Here is a 23,112-nt window from a genome sequence, read left to right on the forward strand (position 1 = left end):
GATGTCTGTTTTGCATGTGTGTAATCATATTTTCTTGAAAGGAGCTGCAGATTTACCAACTTGTGTGTTGATAATCGGTAATCTGTCAGCCTAGTTAAAAGCAATTGTTTGGTGGATGCAGAGGTTTTGTAGGTCATATGACATATGACACATATGAAAAAGTAGGTGGGATGAGGCTGTCCAGGAGATTACTATTGTATGGTTGGTTATAAATGAAACATTTAAGAAGAATATCAGGAGAAACTCAAATGTTGAGTTTTTCATTACATTTGTTTGATCAACAACATAATGCCAGGTGACTTTAAGTTGTTGGTAAACATTTGCATACATAGCCTAGTGTATCTCTGTGTATAGCAGAGACATTAGATTTAAGTCCTGATGGTGAAAAACTGTATTTTGCCACTTAAAACAAGATTTAAAATGTAAATGATACATTGCCATGTATTGAGCAATATTGAAAAGATGCTCTGTCATGATGAACCTTATTCCAAACTCTTCAAATTGTTCAATGCAGGTTCTTAGACATATGACAGCTTTAACAATTAGACCATGCATTGCTCCTTGCAGTGAGTAATGGTCTTCTTGTATATTTGCGGGGGTTTCTCCCATGTGTCCATCCCTGCATTCATTACATTTTTTCCAGCCATTCAAAATTAAGCAAAGAGTGAAAATAAATATTTTACCACGACCTAGAAAAAATAAGCTTCTGGCTGAATGAAAGGCACATGAGATGTTGCAGAACGCCTTTGTTTTTTCAAATGTAACAACAAGCAGATGGCTTTTTGCTGTACCTGAGCACTGCACATTAGGCATTTAGCTGACTATTTCCTTCTGTGCTATAGTAGCAAAAGAAAACAAGCTTTAGTTCCTGGACTGTCAACCTCCAAGACACATGCCCATGTGCAAATTGATACAGTTATTGTTGAGTATAAAAGTTCTTCAAGTCCATACTGACAGTAAAGTGACCCTTTCAATACATGACTCCAGTACAAGACAGCAAGACAAGATTCCTTGGTCCGTGCAAAAATGCATTGCAGTGCTATTTAGGAGTATTTCATTTTTTTTTATCATCTATTATTTCAAGCTCAACTAATACTTAACTGTTAAGTTCATAACTTTAAAAGCCTTCTCTGCAATATATGTGAAGAAAAAGAACATGAAATTTCCTTCCAGAAAGTAATCGACTGAAAAAGTTGAAGCTTCAGGCCCCTAACAATACTTTTGTGTCCCTAAAATTTGAAGTTCTTAAGAAGGAAACATGAAAAATGAGAGATAGGGAGAGAAGGTAGCTGGGATGTGAGTAGATGGTGTTTAACTTTCAGCGCAATGAGTCTATTTATAATGCAGGTCCCTTACTGAACAAGCCTGATCTGAGCAAAGCTGCCAAAGGGTGCACTGGTTTTTAAAGAGCCTGTGTCTTTAAGGTTTTTAATATGCTGGTCAAATAAGGACTTCCTCATAGACCTTCTCCCTCCTAATGAATTTCAAACTGGACCATTCATTCCACACCACCAGGGCCTCTGTTTGTGTGTAAGTGTGTGTGTATTCATGTATGAATGTGTGTAGCTGTTAGTGTGGGCCAATGCCAGGGGGGGCAGGCAGCACATTAAGACAGTGACTGGCAGATCTCATTTGGTGTTTAATTTCACAAGGGTGAGCTCTCATCTGTGAGGGCCTATTAGCCTCGGGCTTGCTAGCTGAATGATGCTGGTGGTTCCTTGTTGATGGATGGGGTTTATGTATGTTTGTGTATGGTTAGCACTGATGGAAAGTAATCAAGTACATTTACTCAAATAAAGTATTCTGGGGTACTTGAGTATTTAGTAGTTTCAAGCTACTTTATCCACCACATGTCAGAGGCAAATATTATATGTTTATTTGACACCTCTCAGTTCTAGTTACTTTGCAATAATGAGCAACAGGTTCATTGACTAATTGAAAACTGTATGTGTGACAAAATAATCTCAACTCGCAGGTGCACTTACTAACTTTTTTTCTGACCTGTCAATCACATCTCATGATCTGACACCTAAGCAAGTTCATTTGCTGAAAAAGACTGCAAGATGCAGTTGAAAGCTCAGATTATGTGAAGTGTTTGACACTGAGATTTTGTCACACCTATAATGAGCATCTGAAAAATAATGGGTTATTATAAAGTAAATAAAACATAGTATCATACTAAAACTAACAGGGGGCAGTTCTCCCTGCATGCACTTTTACCTTCGATATTTTGTTGACATTTTGCTCATGTTACTTGTGTACTCTATCTTAAAGCTCCAGTAATCAATAGTTTCAGATTAACAATGTATAAAATGACTATGTAAATGTGAAAGTAATGAACCCTCCAATAATTGTGGTATTGCCTGATTACTTAAGACAAGGATCTGAAAACTAGTGGTGGTTAGCATGAAAAAGCTTGTTTTTTAACTGGCCCTGCAGTGCAGAAATGACTAAATTAGTAAGTAGTCAAAACAACAACAAGGTGATTTCCTTATTGACATTTACCTTTTATTACAGTTGGAAAACGGTGAAAAGAAATGTAAAAATAAATATTTTTTAAATGTTTGAAATATTTGGGTTTTTAAAAATATGTAAAGCGGGGAATAACAATTCAGCTTGTTGGACTAGAGCATCACAGGTCAAGGTGAACCACAGCATCCTTGTGTAATATTCAATATTCTAGTGAAGAGCTGCTGCAGACATTTAACATCATAAACACCTGCACTGTTTGAGATGCATCATGTGTCATTGTGCCCTTGTTTCAGATAAATTGCAAAGTTTATGGGCCCCTAAGGGAAATTTGTTATCAGACTGGTTCTGTAGTAAAACACACAATAAAGTCACACAATAAAGTATGAGGCCACAGTAAAAACAATAAACACATTACCTGAAAGTACAATAACACACATAACAAAATGGAGTGTAACACAGTACAACAATGAAGACCCGTATCAGCTCATAAGACCGAACAAGAAGTCAGTGCTTTGATGGAGTCCACTAAATATCTCTCATCAGTGCAAAATGTTATTCTGGACGGCATTAGACCAGGGAGTGAACACAATAACAAACCCAGTACAACAAACCTGCAATAAATACTTGTTTTGCATAGCTGATATTTATTTATGTTGCGACGGTGTCAGAGAGCGCTGCTAATTCAATCCTTTGCTATGTATAGTGTCGGCAATCTGTGTTCTTGGTATATTAGATTGAATTTTAATACAAGGTTATTCATTCATCATCTGGGGGGAAAAAAGGTTAGTGTGTGTTTGTGTGAGTGAGCGGATGGGTGTGTATGTGTCACAACGGTGAAATTGCTCTTCTGAGTTTGTATTTTAAGCTCCCATGCCACACTCCACCATTTGCGACTTCAGAGGGTTGTCTTGTTGTTGACATCAAAAGATTCTCTGTGTTCTTTGTAATACAGATAATTATCCCCATCAGTGTGGACTTTGATGTTTACATAGCTGTGTTATGCTGTGTGTTTGTATGTGTGTACATGGTAATTGTATCTTAGACAATTTGTTCCATTATATGTAACTGTGTGCTTGCATGAACATTATTTCAGGTATTTGGCGCGCATGTGCTGCATGTATGAATCTTATTAAAAGTTTTAAAAAACCATACCAGTGACAATAGAGATGCTTTTAACACAGTTATTGAGTTATTGGTATCAGCCTGTCCATATTTGCCTTTTTGGTCAAGACATCTCCCCTTGTGGCTCTCTGAACCCTCTTGATTTGGAAAAATGTGCTCTCTTCTGTCTCACTTATCCTACAGACCTTTTTTTCTGTACATTATAATAGTTACAGTGACATATATAAAACATAAACGCATGAGTTTATCTGAACATGATTTCAGCACATCTGTCTTTATCTTCTCAGTGGAGAACACAATGATGTTTAGTCATTTTGTTTGCTTGGAAAAGACAAATCACAAGTGAAAAAAAAGATAGATCATAGGAAATTAAAATTACAAATAAGGCTTGAAGATTTACATTGAAGTTATATAACAATAAACAAGGACAAAACTTTGAAGTTGTTCATTTAATCATACTGAAAACAGAACATGTAGAAAATATTATGTCTCAGTTTGATGGTGCTCAGGTACAGAACATACCAGTATACTGTTCCATTCCCTTTCAACCCAGATGAATATGAAGAGCACTATAGAGCTGTGTAACATGTTTTATTTTTGGAAACTGCAGTGGGTACAACAGAGGGATTCTAAAGACTTTGTGTGCATTGTATATTTATTTATTTTTTGTGACTATTCCACTCAGGTAGACACTAATGGGCAGCCTGGGTGTTTGGGCCATGGCTGTGGCCACACTGCTGGGAACCTCAGGGTGCTGGCTGGCTGAAGGGCACAAGGGCAGCAGGCAAGGCACCGCTGATACAGCCAGCATGTCACGTACATCCTCCAAGGAACCACACTCCATGGTAAATATCCTGTGCAGCTCCCATTCATACACACACAAACACACACACACCGTACTGCTTCCCAATGAGGCCATCGCCATCACTCTCTATCAAGCCACAGAAAAACACTTACAGTGATATAAATCAATCATATCAACCATAAATCAAATCAGGGTTGGAAAGAAAAATGGAGTGAATAAATACAGTCTGACAAAACACATTTGTTGTCTAATTTAACACAAACTGTGCTAAATTAGACAACAAATGTTGTGAAGTGGTGCACTCCCTTCTTGTTATCTCCTATACTATGACTTGTGACACGGAAGATGTCAGCATGTACAATTTAATTTTTTAATAATTCCAACACCAGAGATTGTTGTAAAACAAACACTCTTAATGTTAATTCAAGATGTGAACAAAAGACATTTTCTTGTCTTTTCCCATTTCATGTTATTTTTATAATACAGTACATTAGTCATAGTTGGACAACTTGGCTCAAATTCACAGGATGTGTTCCCCGTGCACCTCTATGAAGACTCCACCAAAATTAAGGTTGAAAGCTCAAATATGATCTAAGTGGATGCGGTGCCAAATGTGTCCAAAAGATGGCGCCATAAACGTTATAATGAAGATTTTTTATGTTCGTGATATATTATTAGATTATCAAATACATGGCTTTAAATATCTCCCCAGAATGGTGACTTTAGCTGTCAATACAAAACACGTGGTTCTCGTTTAGAGATGCGCTCTTCTGATTGGCTGATCGTATTGAAAGGAAGTGGAAAGATGCGGATCTGCCGGTTTTGCACCTGTGCGTCTACCTAGTTCAGTGGTCCTAAAAGTCATTGGTCAAGTCGTATGTTAATCTGTCGCCAACCGTTTCTAAAACTAGACAACTTTCTTCCACCGTTATTTTTAGACATTTATAATTAGTTAAGTGCCTGCTTCTAATGAAAATGCGTTCGTCATCAACGTTTTTCGACCTACATGCCTTCACAGCTAGTTTACAGGAAGACAGATAGCGGGTAAGTTGCTAATTATTTAACGTTTCTACCAGAAAGTAACGTTAAGATGCCAGAGTTCCTGTCATAAACTTAATAATCTTGATATTATCTTAATAACTTGATAATGTTAGCTAGCTAAAGAGCTACTTAGCTAACTTGTGAAAACACTCCAACATTAAAAACCAAACGTTACAGCTGCTGGATATGTTCACAATTAGATTAACGTTAGCTAAAGTGTTTGGCTCATTGTCACAAAAAAATAATTTCAATCAATATTATTCTCAAATTTATTCTATTTGTTAATTAAATTAAAATCAGTTTAAAATGACCGACTCCATTTACAAACAAATTTTTGGGAGAACTCGCTAGAAATGAGAAATGCTTAACGTTACCCCCACCAGTCAAGGGGGTAAACCACAGTCTGAACAGTGAAGCTGACCAAAGCATGGAGGGCTCCAGGTAGGCCCAAAAATGACCCCTTGACATCCCGTGGCAGTCACTGCACACTGTAATGACTTTACTATATTTATTATGCAAAAAACACGTTTGACCTATAGCTTCTTCAGGATCACTTTTAATTACACAATAGCAAAAACAGTCACAGGTGTGCTAAATAAGCAGTCTGTAAATCACACATAATCAGTCTCAAATTTTTCTATTGCTTTTCTTTTAGTGTTATATAATTTTTTATAAAAATATCAACATATTACACAAAATTCTATAGTAGAAAAGACATACCCATGATTAAAATGAAAAATGTAGAATAACATACCTGGGTCACAAGAATAGCATCATTTCACAAGTCCATAAGAAGACCTATAGGAAGCTTACTTGTGTGCTTATTTAGCACACCTGTGAGTGATTTTGCAATTTCACAGAGTGAACCTAAAGAAGCCATAGCCAAAACCTCTTTCTCTCAATAAATACAGTAGTAAGTCATGTGCGGTGGCTTGTTCACAAAATGTATCAAAACATGAAAAATATCTGCATAAAATGATCAGCTACTGACATAAACCACCTTTTATAAAATTTTGTCAGCCATATTAGTGTTCAGAAATACGTCACAATCAACAGCTCTTGCCTAAGAGGTGAGGACCTCCAATGTGGCCACCACAGGGATCACTAAATCATGTGAAAACACTATATACAGATTAGAGATCTTCACAAGTTCCCAACACCGAAACAAATTTATGGAAAACCTTCTCCAAAGATTAGATGCTGACTTTAAAAGATTACATACATAGTACATTTAATGCTGTTATATCTACTGTAACAGATTTTAGTTTAACTTTGCAGCCATCTGAGCTTTTTTTTATATTTGAGGAAGGACCTCTGTTTTGTCTGTGAGGCAGCTGAGAGAAAAGGGGCACCGGGTTGTATAGGTACATTATGCAGAAATCTTCACTTCCTCTTTGTCTCTCTCGTAATTTTTTGAAGAGAAGACCTTGAGGAGAAATGGGCAGACAGGAAGAATGTGATGTTAACAGTTACTCTGTGAAAATTACAAGGACATTGTTTGGTCATGCTAGCTGAAAGACAGAAAATTACCATATTCAATTTGATTGTCCCTGCCTAGACCTTTACTGTCTCCAAACAGACTGCTATTAACAGTGTTTGTTACAGCTCATACCTATCGGAACGACAGTTTAAGTGACAAAGATTGCAGTTAATAAGTTAGGTAGCAACAGACAGGGCTAGTTGGCACTGTTTAAATAGATTTGTGGCTGGGTTTAATTATTTTAGTGATTTCTAGCATTAGTCGTCTACATATAATCAGAATGAAAGGCTTATTGAAACCTGTCTTATTCAATTTATGTGCTCTAAAATGTATTTTTGTGAACGGTCAAAGCTACCGAACGCTGTCATAAATGTAGAAATGAATATTTCAGTAGAACAATACTAGATGAAAATAAAGTTAAAGTGACTGAAAAAACAAATCCTTAATATTTATAACCTCAGCACAAAGATTTCAGACATATCAAAAACAGGCATTCATATTATTTACTTAAAAAGGTAAGTACATACTCAATTAGAGCTACGATCCTAACTTCCAACACATTCTAAAGAAATCCAAAGCACATAGTTGTAGCCATGCTGAGAGTGGTTAATGTTACTGTTCATCAGCCTTAACTATTTAAAGAAGCTCAGGATATATCACTTAACAGCGTGCCCATTTGTTGTATTTAAGGCAGAAAAAAATTTCTTGTTTATGTCTGAGTCTTCCCCTTGCTGGTGTCTGTGAAAGATGTGTTTGAACATTCAGCTTAAAGTCCAAGGGTGGATGACTGAACACAGTTGTATGCTATGTATCTTCCATACTACAACTGACAGCTCTGCCTTTATTGTACTTTTGTTAATGGTTACAACTAACAACAACCAGCAAGTTGCCTTACATCAGTCTAATGTTTTCTGTTGGTGCTTCATTTTAAGCCCAGCTTTTTTTTTCTCCATCCATTTACAATAGTTTTGAGAAAACTGCTTAAACACTTAAAATGAGCTTGTCTGGTTGCATCTGCCGTGATGGCATACAAGAGATTCCCAGGCTAAAAAGAGGAATAAAAGACTAGCCCTGTGAGCAAACGGGTCTTTGGCAGCAAGAATGAACCCTTTTAACAAACACAACTGAAACATAAACCCCCACCACGTTGTCAAAAAGACATACGCACAGACAGACACATACCACACAGCCCCGTGGTCATCCTAATTCTTTGTGAAATGAAGCATGTACACCCCCTGGTCTGTTGGCTCACTTTGGGCTTTGCCAAGTTGGCAGCCGGCTGTGGAATGTAATTTTACCCTGGTGGTTGTGTCCTTTAGAAATCCCTTGATGCAAAAAAACAAATTCCCAGGCATTGCCCCCTCCCCGTCTATCTGGCCAGCATTGTAACTCAAAAAGCTGTCCGTTGGCTCCAGAATTTAAAGTCGACCCAGGGGTGAAGTCATGCAAATCTGTGAATTCACATAATTATGCAGGATGCATTGTCAAATCCTATGGGAAAGAATAAGTAGTGCAAGATCGTAATTTTTTTTCCACCTTCTGTGACTAGGGGCAGGGACAAAAACTTAGGGGCACAGAATTGTTTTTTATTTTTTAAGAAACAATTTCATCTTTTTATAACACATTACAGTACACAAACTGTGCAGAAGATGAAGGGCAAGTTGATTTTTGAGGTACTATAAGGTATGAGGGACCTAGCAACAAAGGACAGGAATGCATTTTTCGATCTGCGTAGAAGATGATAATTCTTGTGAGGCGGTGCAGTTGAGGTTCGGATCAGATAGCATTTTATCCAATTTGAATGCAGTATTGAATCTGCTTATGAAATCTGAATCCATTCTTTTGAAGAAACTAAAATAAATAACTAACTCATAAGATTCAGCTGAAATCCATAGGCTAAGAGGACACGCACAGTTTTGAGTAGCAGCCTAATTAATGTTCACAACCTGTAGTTCCAACCTGAACATGAAATAATTCATCGTAAAAGACACTTTATGCCAAAGATGCTTGGTATACATACAGGGTGTCCGCGGGGTCTTAAAAAGTCTTAAAAGGTAATAAATCAATTTTGTGAAAATTAAGGCCATTAAAAAGTATTAAAGTCTTAATCGCCATTTAACAAGGTATTACATTTTGTAGATATATTTGTCAATGTGTAAATCCTGTTTGCCCAAAGAGAGCGATTCTTCTTTGTAACGTTAGGCAAAGGGATCTACCGTGCGAGTGTTTCACTGTCATCAACCCCTAAAGGTAGATCCGTGCAAACCGGAAAACTGATTTACGAGCACAACCGACCATATTCTTCCACCACGCCGCACCCCCCAATGCTAATCGTTCAAAACATAGTTGGACTGAGCTCTGTGGCCGCTTGAACAGCCCTGTTACTCAAAAACAAGATGTACTTGTCAGCAGGTGAAGCAGTAAGACAGAAGACAACAGGGGAAATATAAGCAGCATTTGGGTTTAGCTAACGAAGGCTGTCTATTTGGCTAAATCAGTGCCTTTTATTGAACACGTTCAACTGTTCATGAAGCCGGTGTGCTCGTCAGTGTCAGTTTTCGTCAACGGATCAGTCACAGCCTGAACGGAGCGGGACATAAAAAAAAAGTCATCGTTCTGCATAAATAGTTATGATTATTGACGCATTAGTAGGCTACTTAAAATTAAATTTAGAGACTATCTACTACCATGTAGAGCGTTTTTCTTGCACAAAGTTAATGAATAAAAAAACACCCCAAAATGAAACGGCTTTAACTTGAATTCTTATTATAATAGTGGGAAGCTATATACAGTACTATTTATAAAATTATAATGAATATAGAAACATCATATAAATAATATATTAATATCAAACTAACAGTTTACTATTATTATTAACAATATACTTTTAATATAATGTTATAATATTATGCTAATAAATTCATTTATACTAGCTCCTTCTCCAGGTTGTGGATGGATCCTCTGCAGCAGACAGATGTAGATTTAGAGCCAGGATGCCGTTGTGCTAATATGTGCTACCTCTAGCCGCCTCCTCCTGAGAGCAACATGTTCATCTTGTTCTATTTAGATGTTATGATATGTTTTACTGAAGTTATTGTTATAAAAATTTACATAAAACCCTTTTAAAGGTGTGTTTCTGACTTAACCGGTTAGAGCTCAAAGTGGCGCGGCAGTCTTAAAGTATGTTGAAAAGGTTTTAAAAAGTATTGAATTTTACTTCAGTCTGCCTGTATATACCCTGTACATAGTAAAATATTTGGAAGTTTCACAAGCAACTTTATCCAAATACTGGAGGTCCTAATTCAGAATTATTAAGTTGGAAGACTTGTGAAAACCACAAAAACAAAGCATGATTGTACAGTGGTGTTACAGTGATGCTTCTTTACCTCACAAACAATCTTTGGTAGAGTACACACAGGGACTGCAGAGAGCACACAAACCCACCAACAGCCAAGTTTAATTTTGGTTTGTCAACAACTTACTCACACTCACAGAATTATCTCTAATTATCTACAGCTGATATGACTTGCTGCTGGTGACGTTTGTCAGCTCTGGCTGAAATTAGAATTTGATGTTTTGTACATTGCTCTTTGCTAATGAGAGAGAGAGAGAGAGAAGCTTCGATAACGTATTTGTTTGTGTGGGAGCCTCATTTGAAAGCAAGCGAGTAATAAATTGACAGTCTGTAAATATACAGTAAATGTACAGTGTAGGTCACAGTTTGTCCGTTTTTAAAAGTCTGTCTTTTGTTTCCACAACTGCTGGAAAGTGAAGGCAGTTAGCGCTTTACAATTTTGATAAAAATTTAGCTTATTGCGACAAAGTGAAATTTAATGTATTTTTTAAAAATGCTGTGAGTGTCCCTGATCCTGCTTCAAGTGGCCTCAGGATTAAGGTTAGTCGCTACAGCTGAATTCGTCCATTGAAATAAATATTGTGAATGATATGTCATAAAAGCATATTTAAATGGTATGGTTAATTAGCAAACAAATGTAAGTTTAAAAATGTGGTTGGTCTAGTCCAAATAGTCTGAGTAAGAGAGAAATGCAAAAAGTGTTGCAACCATCCCCTGTCTCCCCTACTGTTGGGCTTCCTGTGTTATCATGCTCACACAGTGTGTAAGTGAAAATCATTAGTAGCCCACTGATATTAAAGTTGGTGTGAAATTTAAGCTGCGGCGATCATAATTTTGCAGTGGCACTTGTAAAAGCACAGGTATAACTAACAACAGTAACAATGGCTTCATTCCATTTAAGTAGCCCAGTGAAGAAGCGTGCATTAGCAGGGCACTCCTGGATGAAATGAAATGCAGGACATTATTTACAGCTTTTCCCTCTGTGCTAAGTCAGAACGCGAAGTCTGCCGCGAAAAATGTCCGTTACCTAGTGCAGATGGAAGATGCATAGTTCTAAATAAATTTCAATCAGACTGCTGGAATCCTGTCTGCACAGGGCCATGTTGAACAATAATACCATAATGGGTAAAGGGCCAGAAAACAAGGGTAAAATCATTTCTTTAACAACAGATGTAGCTTTATTGGGACTAAAGTGTTTTCATAGTGTTCAAGTGTGTGTTGGAAGATTAATTAAAAAGTAATCGAAACTGAAATTCACAGCCTCTAACCGACGTTATTTAATCCTGTTAATATTGTGTGTGTGTTCATGCTACTTTCCCCTTGAAACAACAACACGTTACTCCGCCCCGTCTAGTCCTGCTCAGCCTTCAGACTGGAGTCTGAAGCACAGGTAGATGTTAGCTAGTGCTAACCGCCTTCACTTTCCAGCAGTTGTGGAAACAAAAGACAGACTTAATAACGGACACTCTGTGACCTACACTGTACATTTACTGAACATTTACAGACTGTCAATTTATTACTCGCTTGCTTTCAGCGTCGCTTTCTGCACCTCGCTCTCTCATACGCTCGTCCACTCACTCGCTACGCAAACACATTGCACTGCAGTTAAGACCTAACGCTGCTCTCATAACAGCACCTGTCACGTAGATGTCCTTTGATGAATGAGGTGAGGAAGCTAACAAAGCCTGATTTTACTGTGCTCACACAGTGTGCGGGTAAATATCATTTATCCCGCATTAAATAATGGAGTGAAATTTTAATAGCAGCGTCATAATTCAGCAGCAGCAATTCGCCAAATATAGGGGAACCTTGTGTCTGGAATGTGCACGTCAACATTAACTTATTAATTAACATTTAGATAATGGATTTGTGAAATCTGTAGTGCTGGGCAACAATTAACATTTTTAACCACGATTAATCCCATAGTTATGCAGTAAATTGAATAATGAATTCTAAAGTAGTGTATTGTGCACTTTTAATTTAAATGTACTGCTAAATACACAAAAGTGCAATAACGTGTTTGCAAACACTTTAAACAGATAATGTGTTTTTTACCAGCAGTATTCCCTTTACACAGTAGCAATAAAATATGTCTTGTAAATCTCAACTTAAACATTAATGTAATCAAATCAAATATTAAACCAAAGCTATTTAACAATGCCGGGGCATTACATTTTATCTAGCTTGTTAAAACAAGTTATCATCCAGTAGTCCAGAGCCACGATCATAACATAACAGGCACCTTCAGAGCAACAGGTGAACATATATAAATCTGTTTATTTTTTATTTTTTCTGAACAGGTATCAGCAGAAACATTTTTTTAAATCAGGGAGCAGCATAATTTATATTCAGTAACAAGTGTCCCTGTCAGAGTGAGGTGAGGTGGTCTCCTCACGCACACGGCCGCTGCTGAAGTTGAATTGTCTTCAACTTTTTGTACGTGACACGGAGCACATATCATTGGAAGAGAGACTATATGACGCTGTCTGTGAGTTTCCAGAATCTATTACTGTTTGCTAAATAGGACATCAACAGGAGGGAATTTGCATGGCAGAGCATCTCTGCAAAACTAGATGAAGGCCTAACAGGTAAAGTTATGTAACATTAGCCTTAATTTTAACTTAAGTTAAACAGGCTACAGACGTGTAGTGAAGCAGTTGCCATGGTTACTATCCATAGAGCGCCTGTCGTTTACTTGCGGAGCGCTTGTCTCCTTGTCTGATCACCGGAGCAAAGGGCAACCCCGCGGGGCCAAGTGACTACGTTGTGATTTTAAGAACGTTCCTAGGACCGACATCTTCCCCAAATACTAATCAGCATGCAGTGTGTAGCTTTCCTCTTCGCTATAGCATTTGATCGCTTGTCTTGCTTTTTTTTATCTCCTTCTCCCACATGCTGTATCCAGCTTTAGCCTCCCTTTGCTGCTTGTTTGGGTGGGTGATTTGCAGGCTGTGACCCATGGTTTGACTGTATGTGTATTCAGAGCCAGTGAGTAACGGACTTTCCAAATAATAACTGCGTTAACGAGCGTGTTAATAACGCGTTAATATGCCCAGCCCTAGAAATCTGTGAATTAAAAAATAAAAATAAACCCAACCTTAATAGTTGAGCATATTTATAGTACAAACCTTGTCAGTGAACTATGAGGACAAAAAACAAAATAATTGTTCAATAATCGTAATCAAGGTAAAATGTTAATTTAATCGTGATTTTGATTTTTAGGTCAAATCGTCCAGCCTTACTATACACACACCTTAATGGTTCTCTAGACATTTTTGCTTGAACGCTGTCTTAGAAAATAGGACTGAGTGATGGTGCAGGTTCAGCTGAGATGATGTACTGTGGCAGTGGAAGTCTTGGTACTGGATTGTGTCAGTGGTGAGAAGTGGCGCAGCATACTGACAAGTTTGTGGGTGGCCTCTATGAAGAGGGGAAATTGGAGTGGTTAAATCATTTTGCAGCAACAACAGAGAAAGACTGAATTGTACTCATTAGATGAAAAGCTTAGGACTAATAGGGTTATGCATTGAATTAATAACTAAATGGGGGGGGGGTGGCAGTCTCCCTTGTGTCTTAATTTTCACTTGGGATCCCCCCCCACTTGACCTGCTACATTTACATTTTGTTACTCACTTGTACCCATAAAGTTTAAGTTTTTTTTTTTTTCGTTGCAGTGCCAGAGGTTTAGTTCAAAATTTTTCAGGCTGTCTGTTTCCTCTGCCTTCAGAGGAAGAAAACCTTTCAGGCAGACAGAACATGTGTGATGGTTACCTTTTTATATGAAGCAATAATCAGTGTTTCTGCGGGATCTTAAAAAGTCTTAAAATTAAAAATCTAAATTTAAGGCCTTAAAGTCTTAAATTTGTTGAAGTTTGTGTATTAAATAATTTTAAACAGATCTTAATTTTCCAACGTCCATGTAGCGCTACCTTTAATGCTCATTGAATTGCTCCCGCAGTGCTTTAGAATGTTTCTTTCCTCCGGTGGTGTTGTAGTTCTTTCTTTCGCTGGTCCAAATATAATTTTCTGTATTACCACTACAAAGACCAACATGCAGCTGTTGTGTTATTGCAGCGAGTCTTTTGAAATTAAAACGGATTTATTCTTCAGCTGTGCGAAAGTGCAACCTTAGCGACTCTTGCCTGGGAAGCACAGCTTAGGGCTTGCTTCAAACCAGTTGCTAGCAACGTGTTTGAAGTCTACTGTCAGTGCTTAATGAATGTGCGCTGCTACTAAAATTTAAAACGATCAATAATGATTTTCAGTAAGCTATGGTAACACTAGACGCATGGCTGTCTCCCTGTCCTCATTCTTCAAAGGACGAGCGAATGTGAGGGAGAGAGCTGAAAGTGACAGTGATAGTTAGCGGAGGACATGAATGTAAAATCATTGTGGAGAGCATCAAAACTAACCACATGAATTTTCCCAGATCTAATAGTTATAATTCAAACCCAGTAGTCTTATTTAGCAAGTTTAGCTTTTGGGTGTAGTTTATTCAAAATCTGCTCTAGATTTTACTAATTATTCACAGATGTAGTAACAACAATGTTCCAAAATTATGTGGAATTGCATATTTCTTTATTGGAAAACATTAACATTTTCTTGGGGGATCAAACCCCCAACACAAAAAAACACATCTTAATTTTTTACATTATACCGCCCTGAAAGCATGTTTTAATTCCCATGGACATTATTTTTATTATTTGTAAATGTACCTGCTTTGCACCTGCCTCAACTTCTCCCTGCACTCACTTACACACACACACACACACACACACACCTTTCCCTGCCTCTCTGTCTCTCTCTCCCTGTCTGCTCCCCTGAGTTTCGCCATCAGCAGTAGGTTATGTTTTATAAAGTCGCCAAAAAGACACAGACTTTTTTCTGGATATATCCACCTGTGATCCTTTTTCACGGCAGCAGGTGCGACACATGCCAGCTTGTTAATTACGTAGCTTATCAATATCATCATCCATGCCGGTGTTTCATTGTTGACATCATCCAAGTAATTGGATGCAAGTAATTTTGTGACTGTATTTCCTTTTGTATGTTATCTTTTTTTTGATGTTCTTAAGTGAGGTCTTAAATTTAATTCATAGTGGTCTTAAAAAGTCTTAAATTTGACCAGGTGAAACCTGCAGAAACCCTGAATAATGCTCTTCTCTAGTATAATTATATTGGTAAGTGTCTAAGTTGGCATGTAATAATAAAGTTGGATACAGAAAGTAATGTTTGCTAAATGAGGTCTTTGCATACTTTCAGATGATGAAGTGGTACACTGTGAGATGCTTTGTATATGATCTTGAGCTGTTGTAAAATCCAGATTTAAAAAATGTTGTATTCATAAATAGTAAGTAGTGTGGAGTGTGCAAGGTGGGCGCTGTTCATAAATAAATGTTGGAGTACATAAAACTTGACAACTACAATGTAAGGCTGCTAGTGTTGTTTCTAGTTAGTGAAGCTAATAGAATTATGATAGAAAAATACATGACGGTGAAAAGAAAATGTAAGGATACAATCTGAATAACATCACTTTATTTAATCTTGTTTTTTTCTTTCCACAGAAATGTAAGGGAAGAAAAATTAAGAGAAAAGACAAGAAGTAAGCAGAGTAGAAAATGAGACATTAATGGGGACATTTTTTAAAAAGAAGAAAAGGGTGAAATTGGGCCATGGCAGTGATGGGAAAAGTACCAAACATTAAGGCAACAGACGACAACACAAAGCCCTTCAGACGTCTCTACTGTGACGCTCATGTTGTCTGGACTTGGTATGGATAGGGTTAGGGATGGAGGGATGGGATCGTTAATTTTTATTGATATTAATACCCTTATTGAGACTGCTTAACGATCCGATTCTTTATCGATACTTTACTATTATTTAGTGATGGTTATTTGGTAAGACCAGACCCAACATGCAGGCATGAGGTAGGCCTGCACGGTATGAGGAAAATATCCTCCTTCTCTCTCGCTGGCTGCAGGTAACATTACCAGGTAGAAGGAGGAGCGGCTCATTTGTCTCAGCCAGCAGCTGAGTTTTTAAGATTACAGACCAGTCTGTGCTCCAGACAGACAGCTTTCTATTTAGCTTGTTTTTAACATCTGGCTAATGCCAAGCTAGCGTAAGCAGTTTTTGTATAAAACATACAGGATGAGATACTGAGGACAGAGATGATTAAATTAACCATTTCTACATGTTTAACGTTACCTTACAGACGGGTGTATTGATAAAACACTAAGGTTTTATTGCACGTACTTACAGTAACGAGCGTAGCTATCATCAACTAATGTTACAGAAGTTTGGAGCTAAGTTAACCCTCACTGTATTCCACCGTGCACGTGTGTGAGCCGACTGAGAGCAGGCAGAGAAATCACATTTGACGCTCTAGACATAATGTTACATCATAGCCCGCAAGTCTCGATAGCAGTATTGCACCTTTTTATTGATTTTCGGGTTCTGAGAAATTTTGGAACCGGGTCTCGACCCCCATCCCTAGGAAAGAGCAAGCCTAATGAATAAAAGCAAATTTTGTCCTTAGCTCATTGCATCCAAGTCTAGACATGAAGATTATTTCCTTTTGAAGGCCAGCATTGTTCTACAAAAACAAGTATTTTTGTGAGAAAGAATAGTTTAGGTAGAGTCAGAATATTTTTAGTCATTAAAAACATGAAACATAAGCCATAGAAAAGATTTGAATGGCCTCTTTGACCTTGACTCTTGGGTCCCATGATGATAACTGAACCATCTCCACCAACAAACTTATTGACTTTGAGGATGCACTCACAGCAAGATGCAGACCAATGCTAGTTTCAGTGCAAGCTTGTAAGAAATCACCTGAATGGCACGAGAAGTGGCTAAAGCTCTGGAAAATTTGTGTGTGAAGAATTTTTTTTGTTTTTGTCTGGCAGCTACTGATAATGTGCTAACCTGAGGGATGGATAAAGTAATAACTTGGTATATGCCTCTAAAGGGGTCGTACATGTTATTTAAAAAAGTGTTAATATAGTAACATCTTGATATGTTAAAATTTCATCCTCAATTAATAATGATGTAAATGCCTTTTTAATTGTGTGTTTTTTTGTTTGTTTTTTTAATTCTCTCAACTTTATTAATCAGATTGGAGGCATGTGACAACACAGGGCACTCCATTTGACATGGGAAGTTGGAATTTCGGAGTTCAAAGGTCAAAATTTCAAAGGGAACGCCCCCTTAAGTCGGAATCCCGAGAACCGCACTATCCCGACTTCGTGATCCAAGATGGCTGTCGGGGTATCAACAGTTAGTGAAAGCTCTAGTTTATACTGTTTATTAGAACTTCGGTGTACTTGTGTCTCATAGAAATGTTCGTACACAAAGTGCTGTCCAATAGCTGTATGTGGTCGTGTGGCTACAGTGTTTAGTATGAGTAAATACCACACAACGCATTTTTTTTTTTTAATCAACCGGCGTATCAACTTGGTTGTGACGTCATTCCCAGCTCCAACCTCTGACTTCCGAGGTAAATGGAACGCACCATCAAACAGACTTTAGGCTAGGTTTTTGAATGCCAGTATGGTTACAAAAAGTGGTTACCAGACATTTATGTATAGTAATACTAAATAGAAGCTTATTGATACCAAAACAACAATAGAGACAAATGATTAAAACTGCGCAAATTTATTTTCTTTTAATTTTACTATTTCTACCCTTCTGTAGGGAGACTATTAGCACATTAATGAACTATATCTGGTAGTGTAAAAAAATTATACTTGCTGTTTATGACTTTGTCTGTAGCAGCTAGAAACAACATATTTGAATAAATTAAAATGTTTAGAGGACAGATTGCACTTCACTGGAAACATGAAACCACTTGGCTAATAATGTAAGGTGAAAAGCTGGAATTTGTGCTTTATTTCTATTTTAGGACTCATCACAGTTATCCCTGTAGAGGTATTATCACTTGCATACATTGCCAATTTTTTTTCTTCTTTTGGCTCCTTTTCATTTAGCTCATTAAGTAGCTTGTTGGTGCACTGATGAATTACTGTTAGAAAGAAGGGACCAGTCTTATCTAAGTAACAGACATCAGGGAATAACTATTGAACATAGATGGATGAACTCTTGTGAAAACAGACACTGATAGATCAAGCCTTCCTTCCCTGTTCCTCCTGAGGCTGCTTCTTTTTTTTTTTGTCCTAATCAGGCAATATCTTTAAAAAAAAAAAAAAAAGTCAAAGCATCAATATGCTCCACATATCCGACAATAACTGAAGCTCCTACTTCACAGATATATTGGAGCTGCAACACTGTGTTGGCATGCTGGCAGCTAATTCTAGCAGAGAGTTTTGTTGTTGACTGGAATTAAGAGTTAGAGATGGAGAGAGAGTAAGTGGGCAAACATGGGTCCTTGAATGAAGAGGGCCGGCATAGCAACGCATATAAGAGAGCGAGGAAAAAGACACATTCAAGTAGACTTGGTAACAGACACAGCTTAGCTTGAATTAACCTGCTGTACAAATTGCATTCCTACAAAATGTCAGACTCTATTTTGTGTGGGTGTTTAAATGGCATCCAAGATGGAGGCATGTAGCACTCAGAGCTTTGTTTGTACTAGTTTTTCGAGAGGCTATAACACTCTTGAGTTTGTACCCTTAAACTGTGTTTCTACCACAAAACCAAATAAAGTAGGCAAACCTGAAACAGACCGTGACATCAATAATACTACACTACCATGACATTTGGAGGGTGTTTTTATTTAAATTCATACCATGACTGCCTCTTTTACTATGTGAAGCCACAGAGGTACAAATCTATGTTTCCAAGTAATACCACAGGTACAGAAAATATTAGTTTCTGATTGGCTGGAATGTCTGTTAAAACGGTGTAACGCCTCGCTATTTAATTCACTACCATTCTAAATTATTGTACAAGGTATAATGGCAGGTAACCATAGCAACAGTACTGCTTCTTGATTACCAGATACAGACCAACCCGTGAGTACTACAAACAAACTTTGACCTCAAATTAATCACACCCTGTCTTGTATTTCTGTGTCGTAACTGCAATAAAACTGTTTTACATCATCTCTCACATGTTATACAAACATTATGTAAAGGACATGGCTGGTACATGTTTCCTTCAACACATGTGACTTGCTGCTTGGTGGTCGAGGTAGTTTAATCCTCTTGCAACCAATGAAAATTGTGTTGAAATACTTACGCAAATGATAAGGCTCAAGGCATTAAAAGGTATTGATTCTCCTGCCTTCCCTATTGTGCATATCTCTCTCTGCATCCCTATTGCTCTTACTATCTTCTCATATAATCCTAAATTCACTGGGAATTTAGGTAAAAATACACCCATATAATCAGCCTCTATCACAAAGAGGAAATATGGTAAGAAAAGCACCACATCCCCTCTAATTGAAACCCAGTGGGTTTGCCCTATTTGCTCAAATGAAATTCAGCTGGTAGTTATTTACATTTCTCCACCCTCTGAAAGTGACTGTGCATGTGTTGCTTTGCAAGAGAAAAATACAAGCAGCCTCCTAATCAACTGTGTGTGGACAGTAAGCCCTACATTTCCTTATCAAGGGACATTGCATTAGTTGCCTTCAGTTACAACTTAGCTATTATTTTACACTATAAAAATCCCCTAAAGCTGAGTGCATGAAGGAAAGTGACTAAAAGAACCCTGGAGAGTCATGGTAAAGGGGGGACAGTATTTTTAGAAAGAAGCACATAGCCTTTCTTTCACCTCTGTGCTTGGTTTGATTCTCTAATCAATTGATCAAACAGCGGCACTCGAGATGATTGAAGGCGGTGCTGATGAGCACACTCAATTTTATCCTGCCATCATGAGGAAGCACGTCTGCAATTAAGATGGACAGATGGCAGAAAGAGAGAGGAATGGAGATGTAGAGATGGAGGCAATGACAGGAGGCACTAAAACTACTGTTTTTTTTCTTGTCTTTTTTTTTTCTTTGGTAGGCTCTCTGTCTCATGGGACGCAAAGAGGGCCTCACAGACACGCATGTTTTATCACTGAGCCTCATTACTGGTGACATCTACACTGAGGGACAAAAATGTAAAATTTCACAGCACTTCAATCGCTGCCACATATTGGCTTCTTCAGAAGGCGTGTTACAATACGACAGCAATATTTAGAGCCTTCTCCATCCTTAGAATATAGAATACATTTAATTATTATTTTATATTAAGACTAATTAATACTAAGCTTATCTCCTTTTAACCAATGTGTATAGTCTACAAAAAAATCAGAATGACTTTGCATAATGTTGGACTAATAAAAGGTTAGGGTATGCAATTTATTTCGCAAGCATTTTTTGTTTTATGTAATTCTCTTAACATCCTAACAGAAATCAATAAATCAAATGCTCTTACACAAAAATGAATCCAGTATCTTTGGGTGTTGCAGGCCTCTAATAAGCATAGCCTATTATTTCATTTGATCTGAACACACACAGCAGTATCGGTCCAAGTAAAATGATTTGCTGGCCTACCTGCTTGTCTGCCTACCTACTAGGGATGAAACGGTATGAAAATTTCATATCACGATTATAGTGCCCAAAATTATCACAGTTATCAGTATTATCACGGTATTGTAAAAATGTGCCAAAAAAGATTAAAATGTACTGATACACAGACTGAAACCATTTCAACAAGTTTTATATTGAAAATTACAAATACAATTGCCATTTTGTTTGCATAAAAAATGAAATAAAAGCAAATACCTTTTGTAAACATATGAAAATCATCTAAGTGTGCACACCAGAGACGCGTCTCTGCATCTGGTGTGGGATTCTCCCGGACAAGCTCCAGCTAAAAGACCGCGCCTTCGATCGTCTAAAGTTTGGAGTATTTCAGACAGACACTCAACAACGTGCTGCTCTGTGAACTGGAAACGGCTTCACTGCAACACAACTGCTGTCCACGAACACGTGAAACGAAAAGTATCCCGCAGCACTTTGTCTAGAAGGCAGCACCGCAAATCGTGTTTACTTTCTGTCGCCACACAAGCATGGCACATTGTCAGCACGAGGACAGTTAGTATTTCTTCATTGCCTTAATGTTAAAAGTAATTTCTGCCCCGTTGCTGTCATGGTAACGTAACGTTACACCGTGAGTCATGTAACGATCGGCTGTTTGATATTTTCTGTTTATTTAACGGCCACGTTTGAGCGAGAAAACAGCTGAATCTAATTACAGACAATCTGACTGTCTGGACAGTCTGTGAGTCCTTTCAGGTGTTCACTGATGCAGAAATACATTTTATTATCATACTGCATTACTTAATTTTGAAATGAATCCATGTCAGAAACATTTAAAGTTTTAAGTAAAGTAGCCTAATTAATGTCTGTTATTGTTATTATCACAACAGTGACGTGAAAATTTGATTCATTTGCTGTTATTATTCTAATGTGCTTCATCAGGATGATTAAATAAAATAGATTTATTGATTAGACATGTTTTTGATATTTATTTTGGATAAATTGTTATGGTAATCGAGTAATAGGCAACTTTTCTTTCTTTAGAATAACAAAATTAATTATTTATCGACTAATCAAATAATCGATATGTACAGCCCTAAATCAATGTCTTTAGAAGAAAGTGATAGTAACTGCAATGAGCCCAAAAAACTGACATAAATACAGAGGAGTCTGTAGCGTTTCTAGATATGCTGGTTGGATGACTAAACTGCGTAACGCGTTATCATGTGCAGTGGATGAATAGTCTGCCGACACATGACGCACACAGCAGCAGAACAACGTGTAGCGATTTTACAAGAGCAGCAACACTGAGAGCTTCAGTTTACACGCTGTTCGCAAGTCAGAGAGACAAACCAAAGCTAAAGGTTAACTCACCCTGCATTCACTGTAAGGTTATTTTCTTCAATCAAGTTTCCCTCAGCAATCTCATAAAAACTAAAATACGACCGGACTTCAGAGTGACTGAAAAATCTCTGCAGCGTTGTCTTCCGCCATGTTGTCATTGACCCAAACAAACCCACGTTGCATTCTGCGCATTGCGCGCCTGCGTCTGGGAGACGCTGGACAGTGTTTGCTGTGAGATTATAATAGCGTGGTTAACAGTACCCGGTTATCATGGTAATTAAAATGTGTACGGTAATAATAACCGTCGGGAATTTTACCATGGTTTACCGTTAAACCGGTAATCGTTTCATCCCTGCTACCTACCTACCAGCGTGCACTCTGTTTGTGCACTCATTGCACATGAAAAAGGGGAGATCTCTGGCTTTCTCCAGCATTACCTGCCCTAGCTTTAATGATTACTTAAAGCCTTTGACAGTAAACAAGAAACAGTCCAGTGGCATCATTCATCCTCTCCCCTGTCATCCTCCCTCTGCTGCTGATGTGAAGAGACTATCTGCAGGCAGGTACTGCTGGTATAAAGGGGAATAATGGGGTGATTAGAATTTTACTAAGTTTCATTATACGCATAGCTAAATTGTCTCAACAAATACCTGCAATTAGCGTTGTTTTTATCTCGCTCACATCAGTTTTGTATTAGCATAACAAGCTCTGTATGACTGTGTAAAACAAAGTGTGGTTTCAGAGTTGACTGTGGGCCAGTGGTTGAACACCTCACATTTAATTACACTTTTCACAAACTGTACCCCGCTCTCCCTTTATACACGTCATGTTCTGAAATCTACAGCATAACCCAATGTATTATTATATGTAGTTTTCAGCAGTTTTGGAAAAGTCATGGAAATTTATTTCAATAACACTTATCAGTAAAGTGATTTTTTTGAATTTATTTATTTTTTCCTCCAGATTTTCCAACTTTCAATTCACCCACGTGAATCATGCAAATC

General features: G+C 37.7%; 1 protein-coding gene across 1 annotated transcript in view; it reads left to right on the forward strand.

Moving 5' to 3' along the window:
* The window catches only part of fstl4 (follistatin-like 4), a 274,958-nt gene that overhangs the window by 15,369 nt on the left and 236,477 nt on the right, over positions 1 to 23,112 (forward strand). The window contains exon 2 of the mRNA XM_038708937.1: positions 4,280 to 4,439. Within this exon, the coding sequence (XP_038564865.1) occupies positions 4,290 to 4,439 (150 nt within the window). The 5' untranslated portion in view covers positions 4,280 to 4,289. The remainder of the gene's footprint in view (positions 1 to 4,279; positions 4,440 to 23,112) is intronic.

The sequence above is a fragment of the Micropterus salmoides genome, unplaced genomic scaffold, assembly GCF_014851395.1.
Source record: "Micropterus salmoides isolate LMB-PRFRI ecotype aquatic unplaced genomic scaffold, ASM1485139v1 Ms_hic_scaffold_9, whole genome shotgun sequence".
NCBI lineage: Eukaryota > Metazoa > Chordata > Actinopteri > Centrarchiformes > Centrarchidae > Micropterus > Micropterus salmoides.